At 54.6% G+C, this 27,318-nt stretch overlaps 1 protein-coding gene across 1 annotated transcript in view; it reads right to left on the bottom strand.

Annotated features, from left to right (window-relative positions):
* Window positions 1-18,100, bottom strand: part of MYO15A (myosin XVA) — a 58,579-nt gene extending 40,479 nt beyond the window's left edge. The window contains exons 1-7 of the mRNA XM_070394518.1: window positions 17,331-18,100; window positions 14,477-17,246; window positions 12,470-12,552; window positions 11,807-11,870; window positions 10,983-11,092; window positions 10,605-10,679; window positions 10,294-10,384 (exon numbers count right to left, since the gene is read on the bottom strand). Coding sequence (XP_070250619.1) covers window positions 10,294-10,384; window positions 10,605-10,679; window positions 10,983-11,092; window positions 11,807-11,870; window positions 12,470-12,552; window positions 14,477-17,246; window positions 17,331-18,100 — 3,963 coding nt within the window. The remainder of the gene's footprint in view (window positions 1-10,293; window positions 10,385-10,604; window positions 10,680-10,982; window positions 11,093-11,806; window positions 11,871-12,469; window positions 12,553-14,476; window positions 17,247-17,330) is intronic.
* Window positions 18,101-27,318: the final 9,218 nt, after the last annotated feature.

Here is a 27,318-nt window from a genome sequence, read left to right as displayed (position 1 = left end):
CACCGGAATTCTTCCTCTGTAGCTCTTAGCACCATTGGCAAATTCTCTCATTTCTCTGTATCTTGTCTCCCGCACTAAAATTTCAGCTTCCATGGGGAAAGTGTGAGTCCCTCCATCTGGCCACTCCCATAGTCCCGCTTAGTCTAGGAAATATTGTGCCCATTGTACAGAGCAGTAGACTGAGGCCCAGAGAGGAGCAGGGGCCAGCCTGGGGTTGCTCAGTGAGTCAGTGTCTGCCGGGGCTGCTGCCTGTGCTACCCCTTAGTCTGGAAGTTCCCTGAGGGCACTTGAGGGTGGGTCGGCTGCTTTTCTGTTCCTAGTGACCACTGTAGGGCTGGGGCACATGGCCAGCGGCCAGGGGCAAGGACAGGTAAATCAGGTGGGTATACATCTGGCCATGTGGTGCCATCAGCCCAGCCCCCAGGTGGGGTGGTGCCTGTGGTTTGGGGTGCAGAGGATCCAGCCAGTCCCCATCTTGGGGTTTCCATGTCATATTCTCAGCCCTGTGGCCCAGGCCTCAGCCAGTGAAGCCTCAGCATGACAGGGTCCAGTCAGAACATGTGGGAAAATCTGCCCAACATCATAATTAAAATGCCAAAATTAAAGACAAAGAGAGAATCTTAAAGGCGGCAAGAAAAAAGCAAACTGTTACCTACAAAGAAGCTCCGATAAGGCTGTCATCTGATTTCTCATCAGAAAGTCTACAGGCCAGAAGGAAATGGCATGACATACTCAAGGTAATGGGAAGCAAGGATCTAAAACCAAGATTACTATATCCAGCAAGGCTATCACTCAAAATAGACAGTGAAATAAAGAGCTCCCCAGACCAAAAAAAAAAGACTAAAGGAGTTCATCACCACTAAGACAGTATTACAAGCAATGCTAACGGGACTGCTGTAGTGAGAAGAAGAGAGAGAGAAACCTAGGCATACGGAATTAAGATGGCAATAAACTAGCAATCAGTAATAACCCTAAATGTAAATGGATTAAATGTCCCAATCAAAAAGCATAGGGTAGCTGAATGGATACAAAAACATGACCCAACTGTATGCTGTCTACAAGAGACCCACCTCAGAACAAAAGACACACACAGGATGAGAGTGAAGGGATGGAAAAAATGTTCCATGCAAATGGAAAATTAAAAAGCTGGAGTAGCAATCATATCCGATAAAATACTTTAAAATGAAGGCCATCACAAGACACAACAAAGGTCACTAGTAATACTAAAGGGATCAATCCAACAAGAGGATATAACCCTAGTAAACGTATATGCACCCAATATAGGAGCACTTAAATATATGAAAACAAAACAAACAAACAGAAAAACTTCTAGAGGACTTTAACAGAGAGATCGACAATACAGTCATAGTAGGGGACTTTAACACCCCTCTGACTTCACTGGACAGATCTTCCAGACAAAAACTTAACAAGGAAACAGTGACTCTAAAGAACACACTGGATCAGATGGATTTAATTGACATTTATAGAATATTTAACCCCAAAGTAGAAGAATATACATTCTTCTCAAGTGCACATGGATCATTCACAAAGATAGACCACATGTTATGACACAAAACAAGTCTCTACAAGTTCAAGAAGATTGAAATCATATCAAGCATCTTCTCAGACCACAATGGAATGAAATTAAAAATCAACTACACCAAGATGGCGGCATAGGTAAACACGGGAGTTTGCTGCCGCAAACAACCACTTCAAATACAACTAAAAGACGGAATGGACATCACCCAGAACCACAGGAAGGCTGGCTGAGGAGAGACTCTTCAACTAGAAGGAAAGACAACAGCATACCAAGGCTCAGAGGAGGCGCAGTGTGGAAAATACAAAGGTGCGGAGGTGCGCGCACAAAGCGGGCTGGTGGCTGAGGGCGCGGTTGTCGTTTTCAATCAGGAGGGAGTCTCAGACTCTGAGCTCCAGATCCAGGCGAGTCTCTAGGGACTCAGACTCAGGAGAAGCGGGACTGTCTGGCATCAGTTGAAACGTGAGGGCAGCTTTCTCTCCGAGGTTTGCAGCCATTGCTGGGGTTCTGAGAAGCAGAGCCTCTGGGAACCAGACTGAGAGCAGCCATAACTGCTCCCTCCGCCCGCCCTGTTGATCCCGCCCTGCCCAAGCCCTTCGCAGAGCCATTTGCCGATAGCCTCAGGCAAAGGCTAGATTAGCACCTCTCCAGAGGACAGAAGTTTTCCCACAGCTGATTCTCACAGCCAGTCGGCCTGGTGGTCAAATCCCTCTAGTATTAACACTTGGATTGCGGGAAACGAGCTAAGTCGGCTCGCGTGAATTGCGCGTACTCCGCAGGAGCCATCTTAACTCCGTTCATATAGATTTGCGGTGGAGTGCGGGAAACGTGTAAACTCGGGCCGATTGTAACTGCGTATTACCAAATATTTGTTTGTTTGCCGTTCACAAAGATACCTACCTGCGTATGCGAACCGCCATCTTATATTTTGGCGGGAAATTCACCCGACACCTTAGTGTTAACTACAACAATCAAGGTTCAACTAGAACAAGACTTCGCACAAAGACCACAAGGGGGTGCACCAAGAAAGCATAAAAAATGCGAGACAAAAAAACATGACAGAAATGGAGGATATAGAGCTAAAAAACGCAATTTTGAGGGCTTGCAATAATGTGCTAGAAGCAGCCAATAAACTTGATGAGAGCCTCACGAAAACTAATGAAACCCTTGATGCTATGATAAAGAACCAACTAGAAATTAAGCATACACAGACTGAAATAAAGAATATTATACAGACACCCAATCGCAGACCAGAGGAGCGCAAGAATCAAGTCAAAGATTTGAAATTCGAAGAAGCAAAAAACACCCAACCGGAAAAGCAAAATGAAAAAAGAATCCAAAAATACGAAGATAGTGTAAGGAGCCTCTGGGACAGCTTCAAGCGTACAAATATCAGAATTATAGGGGTGCCGGAAGATGAGAGAGAGCAAGATATTGAAAACCTATTTGAAGAAATAATGGCAGAAAACTTCCCCCACCTGGTGAAAGAAATAGACTTACAGGTCCAGGAAGCGCAGAGAACCCCAAACAAAAGGAATCCAAAGAGGACCACACCAAGACACATCATAATTAAAATGCCAAGAGCAAAAGACAAAGAGAGAATCTTAAAAGCAGCAAGAGAAAGAGATTCAATTACCTACAAGGGAATACCCATACGACTGTCAGCTGATTTCTCAACAGAAACTTTGCAGGCCAGAAGGGAATGGCAAGAAATATTCAAAGTGATGAATACCAAGAACCTACAACCAAGATTACTTTATCCAGCAAAGCTATCATTCAGAAGTGAAGGTCAGATAAAGAGCTTCACAGATAAGGAAAAGCTAAAGGACTTCATCACCACTAAACCAGTATTATACGAAATGCTGAAAGGTATCCTTTAACAAGAGGAAGAAGAAAAAGGTAAAGATACAAATTGTGAACAACAAACATGCATCTATCAACAAGTGAATCTAAGAATCAAGTGAATAAATAATCTGATGTACAGAATGAACTGGTGATTATAATGAATCAGGGACATAGAAAGGGAATGGACTGACTATTCTTGGGGGGAAAGGGGAGTGGGAGATGCGGGAAGAGACTGGACAACAATCGTGCACCTATGGATGAGGACAGTGGGTGGGGAGTGAGGGTGGAGGGTGGGGCGGGAACTGGGAGGAGGGGAGCTATGGGGGGGGAAAAAAAGAGGAACAAATGTAATCTGAACAATAAAGATTTAATAAAATAAAAAAAAAGAGGCAGCCGAAAAAAAATAAATAAATAAAAATAAAAATCAACTACAATAAAAACATCCAAATACATGGAGGCTAAATAGCATGTTATTAAACAATGAATGGGTTATCAACGAGATCAAGAAAGAAATAACAAACTTTCTGGAAACAAATGAAAATGAACACACAACAACCCAAAATCTCTGAGACACAGCAAAAGCAGTCCTGAGAGGTAAGTTCATAGCACTACATGCATACCTCAACAAACAAGAAAAATTTACAATAAACTATTTAACCCTACAATTTAAAGAACTAGAATGAGAACAACAAGAAAAGCTCAGAGTAAGTAGAGGGAAGGAAATAATAAAGATTAGAGCAGAAATAAATGGCAGAGACTAAAAAAGTATAATAATAAATGAAACCAAGACCAAGTTCTTTGAAAGGATAAACAAAACTGATGAACTGTTAGCCAGACTCATCAAGAAACAAAGAGAGAGGACCCAAATAAATAAAATCAGAAACGAAAGTGGAGAAGTAACCACTGACACCACAGAAATACAAAGGACTGTAAGAAAATACTATGAACAACTTATATGCCAACAAGCTGGACAATGTGCATGAAATGGACAAATTCCTAGAAAAATACAATCTCCCAAAACTGAATCAGGAAGAATCAGAGAACCTGAATAAGCCAATAACTGATGAAATAGAAGCAGTAATCAAAAAACTCCCAGCAAACAAAAACCCGGGTTCAGACAGCTTCACAGGGGAGTTTTACCAAACATTCAAAGAAGAGCTGACACCTATACTCCTCAAACTGTTTCAGAAAATCCAAGAGGAAGGAACACTCCCAAGCTCTTTTTCTGAGGCCAGCATTATCCTGCTTCCAAAACCAGATAAAGACACTACAAAGAAAGAGAATTACAGGCCAATATTCCTGATGAACACAGATGCTAAAATCCTCAACAAATATTAGCAAATCACATCCAGCAACATATTAAAAAGACCATACACCGTGACCAAGTGGGATTTATTCCAGGGATACAAGGCTGGTACATATTCGCAAATCAATTAACGTGATAAATCACATAAACAAATTGAAAGACAAAAATTATATGATCATATCAATAGACACAGAAAACGCATTTGACAAAATCCAACACCCATTTTTGATTAAAAAAAAACTCTCAGCAAAGTGGGAATAGAGGGAGAATATCTCAACATGATAAAAGCAATGTAGCAGGATACAAAATCAACACCCAAAAATCAATGGCTTTTTTATGCACCAATAATGAATTCTCAGAAAGAGAAACTAAACAAACAATCCCATTTACCATTGCAACAACAACAATAAAATAAGATACTTAGGAAAAAATTTAACCAAGGAGATAAAAGACTTGTACTAAGAAAACTACAGGAGGGGTGCGCGTTGGAGCCGCCCGCGGGGAGGTGCCTGCGCCCCCAGCACAGAACCCTGGAACCTGGGGGTGAATCAGAGAGGAACCCAGGCTTGGGGCTTCTCAGAAGAAGAAACTGGTGCTCAGAGTATTCTCAGCCTCTGGAACGCCTCGGAGAAACCAGGGGTTTCTGGGGAGGCGGAGAGCAGGCCTGCTGTAAGCTTTTCCAGCTTTTGTCAACTGAGATGGAGGAGGCCAGGGCACAAGGACCTGAGGATGGCTTCTAGGAGCTGAGAGCAAACCCCAGCCAGTAGCCAGCAAGCCAATGAGACCTCATTCTGCAGCCAAAGGGAACTGAATTCTGCCAACGTCCAGTGAAGTTGGAAGAGGACCAGAACTCCAGATGAAATCAAAGCCACAACTGACACCTCAATTTCAGCTGGTGAGACCCTGAACAGGGAACCCAGCCATGCCATGCCTGGCTTTCTGACCTCCTGAACTGTGAGATGATAAACAGGTACCGTTTTAAGCCAATAAATATGTGGAAATTTATTACACGGCAACAGGAAACGAATACATCATTTGTCCAAAGAGAAGAACAGTATTTTAGAAACATGTAAGATAAAAATGAGAGAAATCTATATTACCCTCCCCCCCAAGGCTGCTGTGTAGAGTAAAAATCTGCAGCAGCTTCTGTATTTACAGTCCCCCCTCCTGGCTGCAGTTAAACCCACATTCTTAGGGTTCATATCTTTCACCTGAGCTTCCAACCATTCTGGATGAGGGCTCTTTTTTTTGAGAAGGGCTGTGCAAATGGCACCATCAGAGCAGCCAGATCCCATGTTGGCTGAAGAAAGGAACTCTGGAACCCTCTACTGTAGGGGATCCCTGGACTTTGGCCATCTTTAGGGTCAATAAAGCCAATTAAAACATAACAGCTTTATTAGATACGATTCACCCATCTGAAGTGTAAAATTGAATGGTTGTAGTCTATTCAGAATTGTGTAACCATCACCACAACCAATTTTAGAACATTCTCTCATTGCCCCGAAAGAATCCCCCGATTAGCACTCGCCCCTCATTTCCTCCTAATGCCCCCTCATTCCCTTGGCAACCACTAATCTTTCTATCTCTATAGATTTGCTTATTCTTGACATTTCATGTAAAAGGAATCATACAGTGTGTGACCTGTGTCTAGCTTCTTTCACTTAGTGTCATGTTTCCAGGGCTCATCCATGTTGTGGCATGTGTCAATATTTCATTTCATTTTTTTTGTACTTCATTGCTTTTTACGACTGAATAATATTCCATTGTGTAGGTGGACCACTTCTTATGTATCCATTCCTCATTAAAGCCTGTTGATGACTCTCAAAAAAAAAAAAAAAAAGAAAACTACAGGATGTTGAAAAAAGAGATAGAGGAATATATAAACAAATGCAAGAATATACCGTGTTCATGGATGGTAGAATTAACATCATTAAAATTAACATCCATATTACCCAAGGCAATCTACAGATTCAATGAAATCCCTATTAAAATGCCAACATCATATTTCACAGATCTAGAACAAATACTCCAAAAATTTATATGGAACCAAAAAAGACCTGAATAGCTGCAGCAATCTTGTGACAAAGTTGGAGGAATCACAATACCAGATATCAAGTTATACTACAAAGCCACTGTAATCAAAACAGCCTGGTACTGGCACAAGAATAGGCATATAGATCAATGGAACAGAACAGAGACCCCAGAAATCGACCCAAGCCATTACGCTCAATTAATATTTGACAAAGGAGGCAAAAGCATACAATGGAGTCAAGACAGTCTCTTCAATAAATGGTGTTGGGAAAATTGGGCAGATACATGCAAAAAAAAAAAAAAAAGGAAACTAGACCACCAACTTACACCATACACAAGAATAAATTCAAAATGGATGAAAGACTTAAATGTAAGTTGTGAAACCATAAAAGTCCTAGAAAAAACCATAGGAAGCAAAATCTCAGACATCTCTTATAGCAGTATGTTTATGGATACATCTTAGGGCAAAGGAAACTAAGGAGAAAATAAACAAATGGGACTACATCAAAATGAAAAGCTTCTGCACAGCAAAAGAAACCATCAACAAAACAACAAGAAAGCCCACTGTATGGGAAACATACAGTGGCAATGATCCATCTGATAAAGGGTTAATTTCCAAAATATATAAGGAACTCATGCAACTTAAAGAAGGAAAACAAACAATCCAATTAAAAAATGGCAAAAGACCTAAATAGACATTTCTCCAAAGAGAACATACAGATGGTCAAGAGACATATGAAAAAATGCTCAAAGTCACTGATCATCAGAGAGATGCAAATTAAAACGATAATGAGGTATCAACTCACACCTGTCAGAATGGCTACCATCAACAAATCAACAAACGACAAGTGCTGGTGAGGATGTGGAGGAAAAGGAACCCTTGTGCACTGCTGGTGGGAAAGCAGACTGGTGCAGCCACTGTGGAAAACAGTATGGAGCTCCCTCAAAAAATTAAATATGGAACTGCCATTTGACCCAGTGGTCCCATTTCTAGGTGTATATTATAAGAAACCCGAGACACCAATCAGAAAGAAAGTATGCACCCCTGTGTTCATAGCAGCACAATTCACAATAGCTAAGGCCTGGAAACAGCCCAAGTGCCCATCAGTAGATGAGTGGATAAAAAGGCTGTGGTACATTTACACCATGGGATACTATGCAGCAGTAAAGAAGAAGGATCTCTTACCCTTCGAGACAGCATGGAGGGACCTGGAGAGTATCATGCTAAGTGAAATACATCAGTCAGAGAAAAACAAGTATCACACGATCTCACTCATGTGGAATCTAAGTAACAAAATAAACTGATGGACGGAGTGGATCCGGAGACATGGAAGCATGGAACAGAGTTCGGAGTCTCGGAGGGAAGGCGGGGGGAGGGTGGGAGGTAATCAGCCAAAGTCTTTGTCGGCATATATGCATAACCCATGGACAGGGACCACAGGGTGGTGAAGGTGTGGTGTGGGGACCAGGAGTGGGCTGGAGGGGGTCAATGGGGGAAAAGGGGGGACATATGTACTGCTTTCAACAATAAAGTTTTTTTTAAACAAGGCCATCAAAAATTTTGGTTGCCTCCCCCCTCAAAAAAAATCGGGAGAGAGGTCATAACAATAAAGATTAAAAAACAAAAAACAGCCGAAACCGGTTTGGCTCAGTGGATAGAGCATCGGCCTGCGGACTGAAAGGTCCCAGGTTCGATTCCGGTCAAGGGCATGTACCTGGGTTGTGGGCACATCCCCAGTAGGAGATGTGCAGGAGGCAGCTGATCGATGTTTCTCTCTCATCGATGTTTCTAACTCTCTATCTCTCTCCTTTCCTCTCTGTAAAAAATCAATAAAATATATTTTAAAAAAAACAAAAAACAAAAAACAAGCAGAAATAGCTACGAAAAATAAAATAAAATGAAATAAATAATAAAGTAGTTACTTGATACTTAAAAAAAAAATAGACCCATGCCTAAAACGGACCCAGGCAGGCCTGTGTGATGCCACAAGCAGGGGTGAGTAGTGGCTGTGAAGTAAGCCCACAGGTGTCCCCGCTCGCAGACTCAAGCCAGCACAGAAAGCCGCAGACCTGCCATGTCCACAGCCCAAGCATCCGCCCTGAGCCTGCAGGACAGCGCTCTGCCAGACCCCCATCCCAGTCCCTCTGCCCCTCAGTCATCTCCCTCCCGCAGGAGGGGCCCCGTGTGCACACTGGCTTGCCTACCTAGCCAGTCCTTCCAGGAGTCTAACCTTAGAGGCTTGGAAAACCCTGCCTAGAGCAGAGGGAAGGTCTGCTTAGCCACCAGGAGACTCAGGCTGATGGGAGGGGCTGCCAAGGCCAAGGTAGGCAGCAGAGGAGCCCACCAGGAAGTTCCCTTTGGACCCACTACCCCCTGAGGGCTGAGCAGCCTCTGCCCGATGCCCCCAAGATCACCTGCTGAGATTGCCATTGGCTGCATCACTGTCCCCTTAGAAACCTTCATGGGCCCAGGGCGGGGAGTCTGAGAGTCAGGTTCTGAGCTGGTGGGCCTTTGCCCAGAGCTCCAGGCTCATGGTGCACCACCACCTCCCCTGCCGTGTCTGTGTGGATGCCCAGCAGACACCTCACAGCACCATTGTCCTCTGTCTGCAGCTCTGCTCAGCCAGCTGGTGGCAGCCCTGTGCTGCCTGTGGCTCAGGCCAAATGCCTGGGGTTGCCTTTAGGCTGCGCCCTCTATTACATCCTTGTCTGTGGCCTGTACTGTCCCTTAGACTGGGAGTCAGGAAGTCACTGCTGGCCTCTGAACTGCCCTGGGGTCTACTTCCTTGGCCTGAGCCACGGCCCTCCCTCAGCTGGACTCCATGCTGCCGCCCTGTGTCCTGAGCACACCAGACCTGCTTGCCCCAGGGCCTTTGCACTTGCTTCTCTGCCTGCCTGCTCCTCCCCTCAGGGCCCTCAGGGCCCACTCCCTCCTCTCACTAGGGCCTGCCCTGATTACCACATTCCAAATTATAACCCGCCCCCCCACCCCGCAGTCCCCATCCTCCTCCCTGCTTCTTTCTCCACACTTATCACCCTGTGTATTATTTTTCTGTCTCCTCCACTAGAATGAAATTCCCACGAAGGTGGGAACATGAGTCAGTCTGTGTTGCTGCTGCCTGCCTCCCCAGACCTAGCTCAGGCCCCGCACACAGTAGGTCCTCGGGAAACCTCCCACATTCTCGGGTTCCGAGGACTTGCACTCTGAGCAGACCTCCAACCCTGCAGGCTTCCTCAGCGTCCCAGCACCTACTGGCCCCACCCCCACGCCCGCCCCACACTCAGGCCTCTCCTGCCTCTTTCACAACTGACCAGGAGCCACAGCAGGAAGGTGAGGCCAGGCAGGAGGAGGAGGGTGACTCCCCTCGCCCACATGGCCTCTACCCTAGCCAGGCCCAGGAGGGCTCCCCCACAGGTGCTCCCTGGGAGGGGAGAGAGAGACCCAAGTCCTAAGAGAACTCTTGGTGCAACCCTGGGCTCAGCCTCCCAACCTCCAAGTGGAGCCAAGAAATCTCATCTTTTGGGGAGCACAGGGGTGCTCAGCTGAGGACCCTAGGAAGACAGGCGGACTTACCTGCTGCATGATGCCCCGTTTTTGGTTTATGGAGGCCAGGTAGCGTAGGATCAGCTTTGTGGCCTCAGTTTTTCCAGAGCCGCTCTCGCCACTGACCAGGCAAAGGGGCAGAGTGAGCTCCAGCTGGCTCACTGCCTCTCCCGGCTCCCATGACGCCACCGTGACGCAAGAGGACATGGGCGGGCTGGCCGGCCCAGAGGAGCCGAGTGACCCCCCCCCCCGGCCCCACAGCAGCCCCCATATGTCCCCTCCACACATGCACAGAGGCCCTCAGCCTGGCCTGCTGCTCACCTGGTAATTATGCTGCTCACCTGATAATTATGCACTGGTTCTGTTTGGCATCGAGCATTTTGGCGAAGGCGAGATTTGCAATTGCAAAGAGATGCCTGGAGAGACGGGGGGAAGGGGGTGCTTCCAAACCTCCCAGAGGGCAGGTGGGGTGGCATCTCTGTCCAGCCAAGCCTGCTCCACCCCCCATCCTTGAGGAAATATCCCCCCCTGACCCCACCCCCGTGGTCTGAGCCACAGTAGCCTCCAGCCCAGCAGGGCTATGGCCAGGCTCGGGGAAATAGTGTGGGCTGAGCAGGTGGGCTGCCGACTGCCGTCAGCCCTGACCGCCGGCTGAGGGGCAGCCCGAGGCTCACCACGCTCAGAGAGACCCGGGAGGGCCCAGTCCAGGATGTACTCACGGGGGGTTCTCTCCCAGGGCCCGCCCACTGTACTGGTGCACCTGCTCCAGCCCGTAGATTCCGAACATCCGGTAAGGGTTCACCGACACCAGGATGCTGCCGATGTAGGTCTGCTGTGCGGACAGCGGCCTCAGTGCCCGTGGTTCCTCGCAGCCCTGTGTCCCTCCCGGCCCCTGGGAGCCTGGATCCGTGTCCATGGGGACAAATGTCTGGCCGCCTGGCTTCAGTGTTCGAACCTTGGGCCCTCTAAAAGCTTGGTGGGTCCTCCGCTCTGGCAGTGGGATTCCCAGCTCTGCCCCAGGCTGAGGCTGGGAGGGGCCGAGCGTAAAGCCCCACAGTCATGGTTCTGCAAGGAGGCTGTTAGCTGGCCTACCTCCTGGCGCTGCGCCTGCCGTAAGGCCCAACCTCCACTGCCCGGCGAGGCAGGGGCTGGGCGTGCAGGGGCTCTGAGGTATCCAGCCTCCTGGGTGACCCCGATGCCTGCGCTGTGGTTCGGGGCTCTGTTCTGCCATTCTGCTCCCATCTTCCCCTCGGCAGCCCCTCCTGGGACCCGGGTCTGTGGACTCCAGGACTCTGGGAGCCTTGTCATTGGGCTTCCTGTCTGCCCCTGGCACCTACCACTCTAAGACTCTACGCTTAGGACCTTGGAGGTCAGGGCCCCAGGCTCTAGTCGGTTTTGCTCAATAGCAGACACCTCAGAGGTGAAGCCAGCGGCCACTAGTCTGGGGCCCAGCAGGAGACATCTCTGCTCCCCACAGGCCCCAGGAGACAGAGTCAGCTGCCGGCCAGACCCGAGCCCAGGGCAGAGCCACCCCACAACTCACGTAAATGAGGTTCCGTTCAAATCTGGTCTTGAGGTTGGACAGCACAGTGGTCTCCTGGAGGTCTCTGGGAAAGCAGGAAGAAGGGCAGTCAGGGCCCACTGTCCCCCAGTGCAGGGCCTTGGCCAGAAAGTCTGATCTCTGACACTAACCAACCATGAGGCCTTGGGAAGTTACTTAACCTCTGTGCCTCAGTTTCTTCATCTGTCCAATGGGTATGATTACTAGCACTGGCCCTACCTCACTCACTGGGTTGGCGATGCTCTTAGCAGATGTGAGGGCTGAGTCACCATAATTGGATAATGATACGGACCAGCACAGCCCTTACGCTTTGGGCACCTCCAATGTGCCAGCACACTCATAACCATAGCCATCCCCGCCCCGTCTTATAGATGAGAAACTGAGGCACAGAGCGGTGAAGTGATTCGCCCACAGTCCTGTAGCTGCTAAGTGGAGGGGCTGGGATTGAGCCCAGGCCCATCTGATGGCAGAGCTGTGCTGGCTTCTGGCTTTTGTGACACTGTATGGCCCTCACTTTGCAGATGAGAAAACAGGCTCTGAACACATTCCAGGAGATGAGAGGCACCCCGGGTAAGAGGGGGTGCTCCAGCTGGGAGTGTGGCAAACCCCAGAGACCCCCTCACCAACTGCCATCCAACCACTCACTCCAGCTGCGTCATGTCCTCCACACCGTCCTCCCGGTGCTGCTCCAGGAACCGCGTGGACGGCAGGTTGCGGATGGAGTGCATCTATGAGAGAGAGTCCTCTGGTCACCGGTGGGAGGGGCCCACGCGTGGCCCCCTGGCGTGGACACAACTGGGGCCTGCTCCTATTGTGAAGGAGGAGCCCTAAGTACAGCCAGCTGGGTCCTGGGGCCTCCTTGTCTTGGAATGCCAGGGGCTGTGGAGCCCGTCAGGGACACAGGGCTGCCCTCTGCCCGTGTGGTCCCGTGTGCCCCCAAGTCCTGCCCGTGGGCACTGCTCCCACTGCCTTGCCGGGAGCTCTCCCAGTGCGGACACCCCTTTCAGGTTGGACCCCAAGTGACAACTTGAACATCTGTATTTTGGTGCATGGGGCCTCCAGGAAGATCAAGACTCCACCGGCACCAGTCTGCAGAGACTGGGGACCACTGCTGCCCCTGCACGTGCCCAGTGCCCAGGCTGGGCAAACACGAAGACCCACACGCACAGACCTACACGCAACGGCATTTACAGGTCACACAACTCCCATGAACACCTGGGTCTTGCCAGATGCCTACTGACATGTGTGAAGGCCTGTGTTGCCTGGCTGAGGCACATGCTCTCAATGTCCACGTTCTCATGTGCATGGACACCTGGGCTGTCCCCACACCTGGGGTCTTGAGACAAAAGTCCCGATGCCATCTTTGGGCTGAAGGTCTCCACTGTGCCTGACTATGTGCATACGCGGGACCCCACCGAGCCACAGCTGCTTAGACCTTGGGGCACGCGTGCGGGCGCACGCACACACGCACACACACACACATGCACACATGCTTCCCTTGTTTGGCTGTGGTACACCCAGGCACACATGCATGCATGTGACCCACGTGACTGAGAGCACACATGTGAGCCTTGCCTTTCCAGCCTCTCAGGCCCGGCCCACACCCCTCCCTGAGCAGGCGAGGAAAGGGGACACCAGAAAGGGGACGCTCTGTGCTAAGTAGGCCACAGGGAGTATCACCCTGGGCCCTGGCCTCCCGCCCACCAGCCTGCCCATGTGTGCCAGTGGCCTCGAACCCTGAATAATTCAGCCACTCACGTATTCGAGGGTGAGGAGGGCCCAGGCATCCTTGCCCCTCACCCCAGGGCGCCCTGTGGCCCGCTCCCGCAACGCTGTGGCCCACACGGCTCTGGGCACCCGCCGCCGGGGCCACGGTCCCCCCAGCAGCCAGGCCGCCCCGGTTGCCATGGCTGGGCTCGCTGGCTGCCCGCTCCACGGGCACCGGTCTGCATAGGTTGAAAACCGCCTGCTGCCCCTACGTGTCCCGCCCGCACCAGGCGTCCCGGGGGAGGCTCCGGTGACCACTCCCCCTTCGCTGACGGGCCACTGGGCTCACATTCCAGCATGAGCATGGCAGCCAGGCCTGGGCTTGGCACCCCTCAGAAAACTGCCTGCCCCTCACCCTACAGGGGGCCAGACAGGAGAGGCACACTGGCTCTGCCAGCCCTGATCCACTGTGTGACCCACTGTGCAATGAAGGGGCTGGAAGTTTGGTTCCTGAGCCCTCACCTCAGACAGTCTAGAATCCCGCAGCCCAGAAACTGCCCTTATGCAGGAACCCCAGAGAGAGCGAAGACTCCAATTGGAGGGAGGGTCGGGAGGAAGCGAGAGGAACAGTATGAATGGGAGTGTGGGTGGGTCAGGGTGGGCAGACAAGTCCTGCAGTTTTGTCCTCAGCCCAGATCTCTGGGGCAGCTGGGGATGGCGAGGACAAGATCCCTTCCCCACAGGGACTTGGAAGGAGGTTCCGGTGCCTCTGCCCGGTGCCTGTCTGCGCTGGGCATCCCTTGTTCAAGGCTCCAGAGGCTTGGGAAGCACGGGGCTGTTCTCCCCAAGTTACAGATGGGTCCTGAGGCCCGAGGCAGCCGCTCACAAGGGCCCTGTTCCCCAGGACAGAACCCCCAAGCCTCCCTCTGACCTGTGCCCCCATACCTTGTTCCACCAGCTTTTGGGGCCAACCTCTTCCCAGGGGCCCCCATGGAGCAGAAAGGCAGCTTCGGGGCCCAGGCGGCAGGAAGCGGGGCAGGCAGGTGCTCGTGGCCAGGGCTGGTGGGTCCGCGCTGGCAGCCAGAGAGAGGCCCAGAGCAGGCTCCAGGCTCTGGGCTTGAGGCTGGGTTCTGGGTCCTTGGTCAGCTGGGTGGGGGGCTGCAGGGCGGCAGCACCAGCGCGCTGGGGAGAGCTTGGTTTTTGTACCCGAGGCAGGACTACAGCAAGACGCCCAGGACCTGCCTGGTGCCGCTCACAAGCCCTGGGCAGGGGCCCTGGGGCACCAGTAGGCTTCAAGGGGGCTGGGGCACTGGGCAGTGTTCCCCAGCGTCGCCATGGTGGCCACGTGGCCCTCATCCTACCGCGAGCGGCCAGAGGGTGGGAGAGGCTGAGCCTAAGCACCTTCTGCTCTGGGGGAGAGTTCTTGGGGGGCTCTGGGCTTGGGGGCTCAGGCTCTGCTAGTGGCCGGGGGTTCCCGGGAGAGGCCTCTTCTTTGGGCTTCTCAGGGCTGGGGCTGGCCGATTTGGTGAGCTCTCCAGGCCCCGGGTCATGGTGTCTCCCCAGGAAGACGCCAGTCACGGCAGGGTCTGTGTCCTCCAGCGGGGAGTCCCGGGACGGCCCGGGGCCCAGGTGCTGGAGAAAGGGGTTCTCGGGTATAGGCGGTGGCCTGGAGAAGCCCCGGCGGCTGCCTGCCCGGCCTGGCCACGGCGAGGATGGGCGCTGGGGCGGAGGCATGTCCACGTCCCAGCTGGGGACCAGAGGGGGCACTGTCCAGGGGACTTCTGAGTCCTCGGATTCCTGACGGCTCTCCTGGAGCTCCGCGGCGGCCGCAGCCGCAGCCACTGCCGCCGGCCACGAGCGCGGGCCCAGGGACCTCCGGAAGGGCGGGCGCACCCTGGGCTGCACGGCCCGGGTGGGCGGCTCGCTGAGGCGGCGCCACGTGTGCGGGAAGCGCGAAGGCAGGTTGAGCGAGCCACGCCGGCTGGGGCCCAGCAGAGGCGAGGGAAAGGGCGACTGCGGGGGGCCCAGCCGCCGGGAGACACGGCGCGGGGACAGGGGCTCCCGCAGCGATCGGGGGCGGCGGGGCAGGGGCGAGAATGTGGGCTGGAAGGGGCCGGCCCGCATGGAGGGCTGGGGGGACGCAGGCCCCAAGGGGGAGCGGTAGCCCAGGCCGGGCAGGCTCCGGAGCGACGGCTGCGGAGAGGGCAGCGGGGGCCAGGCCTGCCTCCGAGACGCCGGGGGAGAGGTCCCGGGGAAGCTGAAGGTGGCCCCTCGCCGGCGGGAGCCCCGGAACGAGGGCCGGGGTCCAGGGAAGGACAGCAGGTCGAGAGGCACCTCGGGGCTCACGGGAGGCGGCTCCGCGAAGGCCCACCAGGCGGCCTGCGGGGTGAGCGGCACGTGCGCCGGCGCGGCCCAGGGCGGCGGGTGGCGGCGGAGAGAGCCGTAGGGCGAGGCGGGCCGGGGCCGGCCCGAGAGCGCGGGGGACGCGGGCGCGGGCGCGGGCGCGGGCGCGGGGCTGGGGGCGCGGGGCGCGGGCGGGGCGAGCAGCGCGCTCCAGTGGGCGGGCGCGGGCGGGGCGCGGGGCGGGGCGCTGGCGGGGCGCGCGCCGGCCTGCGCCCGGCGCAGCATGATGGGCGTGTTGGGCCGGTCGGGGTCCATGCCCGCCAGCTTGTATCCGAAGCGCTTGTAGGCCGCCTCCCGGACGGCCGGGCCGCCGCGCCGGGCCTTCTGGCTGCCGCCGAGCCGCGGGACCGGCTTCTTCTCCGACAGCGTCTTCTTGAGGAAGCGCGCCAGCGAGGTGGCCGGGCGCGGGGGCCCGAGCTCGGGGCCGAAGCCCAGGCCGCGGTGGGCGCGGTGGGCGCCGAAGGCCGACAGGGCCCGCTGCAGGTTGCGTTGGCGCGGCGTGAGGAAGCCCCAGAAGGGGTGGGCGTAGGGCCCGGTGCGCACCGGCGGCACCTCTTCCTCGTCCTCGTCCTCCTCCTCCTCCCCCAAGGGTAGGGGGATGTCCAAGGAGGGGGGCAGGGGCACCTCCAGCTTCTCCTTCCCGAACAGCTTCACCTGGGGCCGCGGGAAGAGGCGGAACCTGCGGATGAGGGAGAGCTTGGACCTGGCGGGCTTGTCCATGCCTTGCTGTTCGAAGAAGCTGGCGCTGGGCAGGCGGAAGGAGGTGCCCTGCCGCTCCCCGGCCGCCTCCTCCGGCTCCTCCAGCTCCGCGATGTCATCCATGGGGTGGGCGTAGGGGTTGTGGGGTGACATGATGGGTGGTGGCACCCACGGGTATGCAAAGGCCGGCTCCTCCGGGTACAGATAGGGCACTTCAGGAGGGTATATGGCCTGGTCCCCGCCACCATAGATGCCCTCGGCGTAGGGGAGGCCATAGGGGGCCTCATAGGGCACCCCGTAGGGCTCCCAGGCGGGGACATCGTACGGGAGGTCATAGGGCAGGTATGGCGCATCGTAAGGTGCAAAGGGGTCCAGGTAGTAGGCCTGCGGGTACGGCTCGCTGTCGTAGTAGCTGTAGGGAGACGCGTACCCCCCTGGGGGCGCGTAGGGGGGCTCGTGATCCTCGTAGCCGTAACTGTAGCCATAGGCAGACGTGGGGTAGTAGGGGCCCCCGTAGTAGTCCAGGGGGTAGTGGTCGTAGGGGTCCTCGGGCGGGTACCCGGGAGCGTGGTCTCCATACGGCGGCCAAGCGGGGCTGTAGGGGCCGTAGGCGCTGTAGGGGCTGTAGGCGTCGTAGGGGGCGTAGGGGGCGTAGGGGGCGTAGGCGCTGTAGGGGCCGTAGGGGGGACCGTAGGGGGCCAGGCCTGGGTCCTGCTCCTCGTACTGGGAGAGCGACCGCTGGTCGTAGTAGGCGTCACCCTCGCGGTGGTAGTCGTAGTACTCGCCCAGGTCCTGGAAGCCCTCCAGCCCGTACAGCGACCTGCGGGAGCCCGCGTGCCGGAACGGGGCCTCGTCCTCGAAGGGCAGGAAGCCCACGGGGTCCCCCGACGCGTAGATGCTGCGGCTGCGCGGGAACCTCCGCAGGCGGCCCCCCGGCCGCAGGATCTCGGCGCCCGAGGGGAAGGGCAGCTTTCGGGAGCCCACGTGGGAGCCCGAGCGGCTCAGCCAGGCGTCCACCGCGGCCTGCTCGCTGCCCGACTCCTCGGCCTTCTTGATGAGGAACCGCTTGGTGAGCCAGTTGATGGCCGTGGAGGCCTTGCTGAGCGACTGCGCCCGGGGCCGGAGGCGGCCGTAGCCCCGGCGGCCGGGGAAGCGGATGACCATGAAGGACGGCTTCTTGCCCCGCATGGCGCGCTTCTTCTTGCCCATGCGCATCTGCGTCATGAGCTTGGACGTGGACTGCAGCACCGTGCGCGCCTTCCTCTTGCGCTTGGTCTTCTGCGGGCCGGTGTGCAGGCCCCAGAAGAAGGCGGACGCGCTGCGGAACTGGCCCTTCTTGGAGATCTTGGGCGTGCGGTCTCGGAAGCCCATGAACAGCCGGGAGGTCCCCTTCAGGCTCCGTTTGGGCTTCTCCGGCTCCTGCCCCTTCTTCTTCTTCTTCTTGGCTTTCTTCTCCTCGTCGGCCATGGTGGCGGCCTGCTCCCCACCAGCCGGGGCCGGTGTCCAAGTTCAGGGGCTTGGAGATGGGGTCCTGCTGGGCGTCCCGCCGCGGCTGCAGAGCGGCCTGGGCGCTGCACCTCAGACTGGCCTGGTGGCCTGGGAGGGACAGTTCCCAGGAGGCGGATCCATAATTCATCTCCTTGAGCCTCCGCCTTGGGTTTCACCCTCTAGCGGCGGTGGAAAGTGCGTGGGTGTTGTTTACCCGGAGCCGGGAGGCCTGCGCTGGGGGAGGCCATCTTAGCCTGAAGGCGCGATGAAGACCCCCTGCTGACACGGCCACCCACTCCGGGGCCTCCGCTGGCTCAGCCCCCTGAAGGGAGCGCCTGGGTGACCCAGCCCCAGAGAGGGGCAGCGCGCCCTAACTACCAGCACATGTGGAGTCGGTGGGGGCGGAGCTGCATCTCCTGAGCCAGAGTGGGGTGCTCAGACCCACCCAGTTGCCTTGGAGAGGAGCCTTGGACCCTCCATGTCCTGGGAAGGGGAGGAGGGGAGGCGGCGCAGGTGCCCAGGGCTTTGGTCCGTGTAACTGGAGCTGGCTGGCTCTGGGAGCATGAATAATGCACTGGGGAGAGCGAGGCTGTGGGCTCGGAAGGCAGGACAAGGTGGGCATCTCCGTGGGACGCCAGCAGAGCCTTTGAGGCACATGCCAGGGGCTGAGGGAGCAAAAACAGGGTGGGTCAGGCCTGGCTCTGGCCCCAGCTCGTCGTTGACTGGCTGTGTGGCTCTGGAAAGCCCTTCACCTCGCTGGGCCTCACTTTCTTCATCCATAGGATGGGAGTAATAAGCTGTGCCCTGTGGCCTTCACGAGGAGGAAGCAAGACCTGATGGAGCTGCTGGGTAGGGTCATGCCAGAGGCTGCTGGCACCTGCTGCAGGCAACCCCCAGGGAGTGGAAGGGAAGTTGATAGAAACTAGAGCAATCTGGTGGCTTCTAGGGTGGGGCTCATGCAAAAAGCTGGGCCTCCTGCAGTGTGAGATTTTTTTTTTTTTTTTAAATATATTTTATTGATTTTTTACAGAGAGGAAGGGAGAGAGATAGAGAGTTAGAAACATCGATGAGAGAGAAACATCGATCAGCTGCCTCCTGCACACCTCCCACTGGGGATGTGCCCGCAACCCAGGTACATGCCCTTGACCGGAATCGAACCTGGGACCCCTCAGTCCGCAAGCCGACGCTCTATCCACTGAGCCAAACCGGTTTCGGCTGCAGTGTGAGATTTTGAGGGGCATCCACTCCCCCATCACCTCCTTCTCTGCTGCCCATTCTGCCTAGTTCTGGGCTGTGGATACTGCCCACTTGAGGGAAAACAGAGGGTGGGGGGGGTCATTCTGTCTGAGCCCGGAGATGCCAGCAGCCACCCTGCCCCTCCTGGAGCCGGCTTTCAAATTGAGCCTAGGCCACTGCTATCTCTTGCGTTCCTCGCAATAGGCCCCTGGGTGGGAAACTATCATCTCCATTCTCCAGATAAGGAAACGGTCTCTGACAGGTCATGTGACTTGTTCAAGGTCAGCCTGCTGGGGAGGGTTGAACTGGGCTTGGACCCAGGCCTTGGGTGGTTCCAAAGCCACCTTCCTTGCTAGGCTCTTGGGTCCTTGGCCATCATGGGGGAGGGGAGCTGGGCTCCTCAGTTAGCCCTGCCCTGACCCTCAGGCCCTGAGCCAGCACACATTTGCCTGGTCACTCATTCATTGACTCATTCAGAAGTATTTGTTGAAAGCCTGCTACACACCAGGCTCTATCTTACTGGGCTTACAGCTAAGAACAAGACATAAAAACCCAACCCTTGTGGACTCAACGTGGATGGGGGTTATCACAAACAAGGAAAATGAGCAAGAGATGTGATTGGTCAAGTGGTGATAAGTGCTGGGATTGAAATAAAGCAGGGGAGGGACGTGAAGCAGGTATGTGCAACAGCGAACAGGATGGGGACCACTCGTGGGGAGGTGACCCTGGAGTTAAGAGCTGCAGGAGGGGAGGGAGGGGAGGGAGGGGCGGGGGGTGGGGGGCGGGGGAAGTGGATGGTCCTGAGGTGATGGGGGAACAGCCAGGCCAGGGGACTGGAGTGCATCAGGGGGAAGATGGAAGGTGAAGTAGAAGCTGGGGCAGATGTACAGGGCTTTGTGGGCCCCGGCAAGGACTTGGCCTGACTGCGAGTGAGGCTGGAGCCATGACATGGTGGAGAGAAGGGATGCAATTGGACCTCAATCTTCACAGGATCCTTCTGGGCTGCCATGGGCCTGGACCGGGCTGGGGCAGCGGAGGTGGAGAGAAGTGCTAGCATATAAGCAGGCAGAGCCCACAGGATTTACTGGGGACTCAGGTACCTCAGAGGTTTCCGTAATCAACAAAGGCGAAGACGGAGAGGCCATAGCTAATATGAGGAGAGACCCACGTCAGCTTTGGATGATTGGTTTCAGATGTCTGTTAGGCACTGCCGGGGGGTGAGGGGGGGTGGAGTACAGAAATCAAGGCTGATGACATCAATTAGAGAGTCAGTGGCACCTCGCTGGTGGGGAAGCCACAGTCCGGAGGATGACACAGCAAACAGGTGCAGGTGGAGCCCAGGCCGAGGAATGAGCCCTGGGCCCACACTGTTGTTCAGCCTCATCGAGGACTTATTTTCCCCTTGATTTTTAAGGAGAGTGAAAGGGAGGGCGAGAGACAGAAAGAGAGAACATGGATGTGAGAGAGACACATCAATTGGTTGCCTCCCGCATGCGCCCCGGCCAGGGCTGGGGATGGAGCCTGCAATTGAGGTATGTGCCCTTGACCAGAATTGAACCCGAGGGCCCTCCCTCTCCTCCTGCAGCTCTTAACTCCAGGGTCACTTCACTATCCACTGACCCAAACTGGCTAGGGCTGCACTGTTTGGCTCAAAGAGATGAATGGCTGAAGAGGAGGGCAGGGCAGCTGCAGCAAATGGGCACATGGGTCAGTTTAGCTGAGGACAGAGAGCTGACCACTGGAAGCAGCTATGTAAGTGACAAGGGCAGAATGAGGGGATAGCCTGACAGGAGAGGGTTCCAGGGAGGAAGGACTGCAGTGGTCACAGGGCATGTGTGCACCTGTGAACAGCCAGTACCACTGTGTCGTGCACACTCTGTGGTCAGTCACGTGCTATGGGGAGTATCTTACCCAATAATAGACAAATATGTAAATTAACTGTCCCTCCACTACGCCCTCCAGCCAATCAGGAGGGTATGCAAATTAACCCAACAAAGATGGCGGTTAATTTGCATACGTAGGGGCGAAGTGGTGGAGCAAAGGCCTGGGTCCCGGGTGCCGGAGGAAAACCGGTGCCAGCAGCCAGGGGAAGGGAAGGCCTATTGCACAAATCTCTTCATGCAACGGGCCTCTAGTCTACACTAATAAAAGACAAACATGCAAATTGACCGTACCTTTGCTACGCCTTAAGCCATGCCCACCAGCCAATTAGAGTGACTATATACAAATTAACCCAACCAAGATGGCGGCTGGCAGCCACGGAGATGGAGCAAGCAGGAGGCTTGGTTGCCCCAATGATGGAGGAAGCCAAGCTTCCTGCTTGCCGAGTCGGGCTCTGAGCTCCACTCAAAGCAACAAAGTTTCAATTATAGAAGGTAAATAAACCCCAGATACCTGCTTTCAGCCAGCCATGGCCACGGAGCTGGAGCAAGAAGGAGGCTTCCCTCCCGCACGCCCTGGCCAGCTCTGAGCTCCTCTCAAGGCTACAAAGTTTCAATTATAGAAGGTAAATAAATCCCAGAATTAAAAAAGAAAAAGAAAAAAAGGAGAGGCTGGGAGCTTCCGTTGCCAGGGGGCTTGGCCAGCCTGAAAACGGCCCTCAGCCCCTCACCCAGACTGGCCAGGCACCCCAGTGGGGATCCCCCACCCTAAAGGGGGTGTGGCCAGCCTGAAAACAGCCATCAGCCCCTCACCCAGGCTGGCCAGGCACCCCAGCGGGACCCCTACCCTGATCTGGGACACCCTTCAGGGCAAACCAGCTGGGCCCCACCCATGCACCAGGCCTCTATCCTATATAATAAAAGGGTAATATGCAAACTGACCCTAACAGCAGAACGTCTGGGAATGACTGGTCACTATGACACACACTGACCACCAGGGACCAGATGCTCAATGCAGGAGCTGCCCCCTGGTGGTCAGTGTGCTCTCACAGGGGAGCTCTGCTCAGCCACAAGCCAGGCTGATGGCTGCCAGTACAGTGGTGGTGGTAGGAGCCTCTCCCTCCTCCTTAGCAGTGCTAAGGATGTCCGACTGCAGCTTAGGCCTGCTCCCCGCTGGCAAGTGGACATCCCTCGAGGGCTCCTGGACTGCCAGAGGGATATCTGACTGCCAGCTTGGGCCCGGTCCCCCAGGGAGCGCAGTGGCGGTGGCAGGAGCCTCTCCAGCCCCCAGGCAGCACTAAGGAACCCTTGGGGGATGTCCAACTGGCAGCTTAGGCCTGCTCCCCGAAGTGGTCCCGGCATGTGAGAGGGCGCAGCCTGGGCTGAGGGCCCACCTCCCCAGTGCATGAATGTTGTGCACCAGGCCTCTAGTCCTATATAATAAAAGCCTAATATGCAAATAGACCTGTTGCTATGATGCGCACTGACCACCAGGGAGCAGATGCTCAACGCAGAAGTTGCCCCCAGCCTGCGGACCCCAGGCTAGCCAAGGCAGGTGCCAGCGGGGGCCCCTCGATTGCTCCACTGGTCACCCCACAGAGGAAGGCAACTGGCAGCAGCAGAGGGGCCCCCCTGATCGCCTTGCCGGTTGCTCCACAGATTGGCCTTGATTGCCAGCCAGGCCTAGGGACCCTACCCATGCATGAATTTTGTGCACCAGGCCTCTAGTATCTCAATAAAGATGGAACCAAAAAGAAGGGAGGAGGGAGGAGCCCATTGCTGGGAATGTTTCCTAGGAGCCTGTGCACAGAGGGAATGGCCTGCTCACCCAGCTCTATGGACATGGACCCCACGGCGCGCTCCCAGTGCACTGTGCACAGCCACCGCGCAGAGCCTGCGCCCTATTCGTAAAGGTCAGTCTGTTCCGAGGGGGAGGGTGCCCAGGACCTGCTCGCAGTGTGTTGTCTATGGTATATACCAAGGCGTGTCTTTTTGTAAGAAGTGTGTGTGCGCGTGTGCATAAAAAATATAAATCAGCCCCAGCTGGTTGGCTCAGTGGATAGAGCGTCAGCCTATGGACTGAAGGGTCCCAGGTTCAATTCCAGTCAAGGGCACATGCCTGTGTTGTGGGCTTGATCCCCAGTGGGGGATGTGCAGGGAACAGCCAATCAATGATTCTCTCTCATCATTGATGTTTTTCTCTCTTTCCCTCTCCCTTCCTCTATGAAATACAGATATATTTATATAGATACATATATATAAATTCACATTTGCTCTTATTTATATGTAGAAATACTGGAAAAGATACACAAGAAATTGATGAGAGTGGTTATCTTGTTATAAACCTTTCTGTGCCTTCATTTTTGAAACATGTGAGTGTATTTCTGATTCAAATGAACAAACAAAAAAGTAACATTTAAAAGTAAAAAGAGGAAAACGGAATTGGAGAGAGTGAGTGGAAACAGTCCTTCAGAGGAGCAACCAGGACAATGTCAGGACGCAGGGTCCAACCCTGCCCTCCACATCCGTGTGACATTGAGGAAACAGGAGGGAGAGGGGGCCGGGCTATTTGGGGCCCAGGAGCACCTTCCACAGCCACACCCCCTGCCTGCCCCAAGTGGGGGGAGGGGTGCTTGGCCTCCTGGACTTTGTCCAGAACAACTGGGAGGCCAGCATCTGCAAGTGGCCAACAGGCTTGCCTGAGGCCTACAGCGATGCCCCATTGTTCCAGTGAGAGACGCACTCAGGGATGTGGCCGGGCAGCTCAGCCCTGGGTCAGGCCGGGCTCTGGCCACAGCGAGCCATGCAGCCGCTCGGTGCTCCTCACCTGTACGTGGGCACGGACTGCCTCCTGCGCCCGGGACTCAGTGCACTGAGAAAGAAACCGGAGCAGGGCCCAGTACCTGGCCCGGAGCAAAGTGCACTGGGGCTGTTGCTGGTGTCGGGGTTCCAGGCTGCGCTCCCCTCTGCTCTGGGAAGGTGGCCTGGGTGACTGCTGGCAGCAGGGCCTGCCCACATGACCCTTTCTTTAAAAAAAAAAAATGTTTTATTGAGAGGAAGGGAAAGAGAGAGAGGGATAGAGACATCAATGATGAGAGAATAATTGATTAGCTGCCTGGCATGCCTCACACTAGGAATCAAGCCTGCAACCTGGGCATGTGCCCTGACCAGGAATCGAACCATGACCTCCTGGTTCATAGGTCAGTTTCAACCACTGATCCATGCCAGCCGTGCTGCCCACATGGACCCTTTCTGGTCTTTGGGGCCCAGACTTACCTCCAGGCAGTGCCCCCAGTCTACTGGGGCTGCCCCTTCTCCGGTGGATTCAGAATCCTTCCTCAGGCTCCCAGCGCCCACAACAAGCACAGAGGGGTGACAGGGAACAAGTATCATTCATTCCTCAAGTATTGTCTGTGCATTTATGTGCTGGGGGCGGGGGAGGGGGGATCACAGTCAAGTGGAGCTCCCCATGGCACGGGGACTTGAAGCAGAGGGGGAGACTGCAGTGTGAGAGAGCTGTGACGGCCAGGCTGCACGCAGGTGACCCTGCACTGGAAGGCCAGGGAGGTTCTCCTGGGTGAGGACCCTGAGCCGCAATCTGAAGGATGAGAGGAGCTAATCAAATGGAAAGGAAGTGCCCAGCAGATGGAACAGTCTGTGCAAAGGCCAGGTGGTGAGGAGCGGTGATCGGGTACGAGCAGGAGGAGCACCAGGCTGGCAGGGAGACCCAGCCCATGAGGCTGTGGAGGCTGGGGCAGAGCCCAGGTCTCCAGCCCTGCAGCAGTGGGGAGTCATGGCGAGGTTTAACACTGTCAGGAGTATTGTGACAAGACTTGCATTTGACAATAATAAAAATAATCAACACTGCCAAGTTTTACTATGTGCAGGCTCAGTGCTGACTGCTTTCCGATAGCGCACTAGATTCTCACATTATGTAAATGGGGAGCTGCTGTTCCCATTTTATAGATGAAGGGCTCGTTCTTAAAGAGGTTCGGTCACTCAGCCCAGAGCCCAGCGAGAGAGCAATGGAGCCTGTGCTGGGAACCACTGGGCCACACACTACGTATTCCCCCCAGGATGACCTCAGGAAGTAGGGACCATTATCCTCCCCACTCTATAGATGACGGAACAGGCCCAGGTCTAGAGAGTTGTCTGAGGCCACACAGCTGGAAATGGAATTGGTCCATGTTCTCAACCATGGCCTCACATTGCTTTTGGAAGGTGTTCTGGAAAAAGCTCTTGAGCTGCTGTGTGAAGGAGGATGCACAGTGGAGGCAGGAGAGGACAGTGGCTTGGTCTGGGACAGCGGTGACAGTGCCATGGATGCATTCAGTGAGGGGCCGCGTGGGGCTGGCATGAGGGTGGAACCTGGGTCCCTTGGGGTCGGCTTGGTGCAGCTGAATGGACCGGGGAATCATTCTCTGAGGCAAGGTGGGTGGTATGGAAGCCTGACGGGTTTGGTCTGGGACAAGGTTTGGGGGTGACTATGGGATGTCCAGGGAGTCAAGAAGGCAGTTTGGACCCACAGATGGGGTGAGATGGAGGCTGGGGGCGGGGTGAGACCACCTAAGAGAGAGACAGAGCAAGAAGGGGCCTCAGATTCTGGTCCTGAGACTATATAGGAAGAAGCTTCCAGAGAAGGGAGCTGCCACCAGAGAAACCAGCCCTGCTGATGACTTGATCTTGGACTTCTACCCTCCGGAACTGCAAGGATGCAAAGTTCTGTGCCAGGCATAGGGCTGGGTGCCAGGAGAGGCGGGGGGGTGGGGGGGGGGTCACAGTCAAGTGGAGCTCCCAATAACTATTTAAGCTGCCCAGTGTGTGGTTCTGTGTCCGGCAGCCTGAGCAAATGGACCTGGATTACAGCTGCCCCTGGAACAAAGCACGGGCTGGAGTGCAGTAGAAAACCCATGTGCAACTTCTGACTCCCCCAAAACTTAACTACTAATAGCTTACTCTTGACGGGAAGCTTTCTTGATAACATAAACTGTCAATGAACATATTTTGTATGTTATATGTATTACATACTGTACTAGTGGCCCGGTGCACGAAATTCGTGCATGGAAGGGCGGTGTTCCTCAACCCGGCCTGCACCCTCTCCAATCTGGGACACGTGGGATCAGGCCTAAACCAGCAGTCGGACATCCCTCTCACAATCCGGGACCACTGGCTCGTAACGGCTCACCTGCCTGCCTGCCTGCCTGCTCGCCCCACCACTGCATGCTGGCCTGCTCACTCCCAACTGCTCCCCCTACCAGCCTCATGGCCCCCAACTGCCCTTCACAGCTGGTCTCCTGGTCCAATTAGCATATTACCCTTTTATTAGTATAGATTCTTACAATGAAGCAGACTAGAGAAAGGGAAATTTTATTAAGAAAATAATAAGGTTTGTCTGTTTTTTCAAATTGTTGCAAATATCCAAATTTTTTTCCAATATATTTATTGGAAAAAATTCATGACAAGTGGACCTATGCAGTTCAAGCCTGTGCCTTTCAAGGGTCAACTGTAGTTAGCAAAGCAAGAGAACAGATCCAGCCCAGCTGGAGTGGCTCAGGGGTTGAGCATCAACCTATGTACCAGGAGGTCACGGTTCGATTCCCAGTCAGGGCACATGCCCAGGTTGCTGATCAATGCTTCTCTCTCATCATGGATGTTTCTATTTCTCTCCCTCTCCCTTCCTGTCTGAAATTAGTAAAAAAAAAAAAAAAAAAAAATTGTTTTAAGAACAGGTGCAGGAGGAAGGTGGAGCGTTGTGACTTTGAGGTGTGGCGTGAGGAGGTGCTCTCTGTCAAGGAGGGAAAAGGGTGTAAATGGGGGTTTGGAGATGCGGTTTCTAGCCAGGGTTCAAGGGGAGCTGAGCAGGCTTGGAAGAGCTGCTGAGGGGAACACTGAGGCAGTCAGTGCTGGGGAGCAACACCCGCCCCCAGAGTGCAAGTCCCCCAGCAGCTCTCCTGGGGCAGGATGGGATCTCGAGGACAGATGAGCTTTGGGTTTCCTGCCAAACGGTTCTGATGAGGACCTGTGAAGGCTAAGCTGGAGAGGAAGGGGCGTGGAGACGAACACACCTGGGCTCCTTTGCAC

This window comes from Myotis yumanensis, unplaced genomic scaffold (assembly GCF_028538775.1).
Source record: "Myotis yumanensis isolate MYYU_CA2020_CCGP unplaced genomic scaffold, mMyoYum1.0.hap1 SCAF_16, whole genome shotgun sequence".
Taxonomy (NCBI): Eukaryota; Metazoa; Chordata; class Mammalia; order Chiroptera; family Vespertilionidae; genus Myotis; species Myotis yumanensis.
The sequence above is the reverse complement of the archived record's forward strand: the minus strand, read 5'-3'. Positions and strand labels throughout refer to the sequence as shown.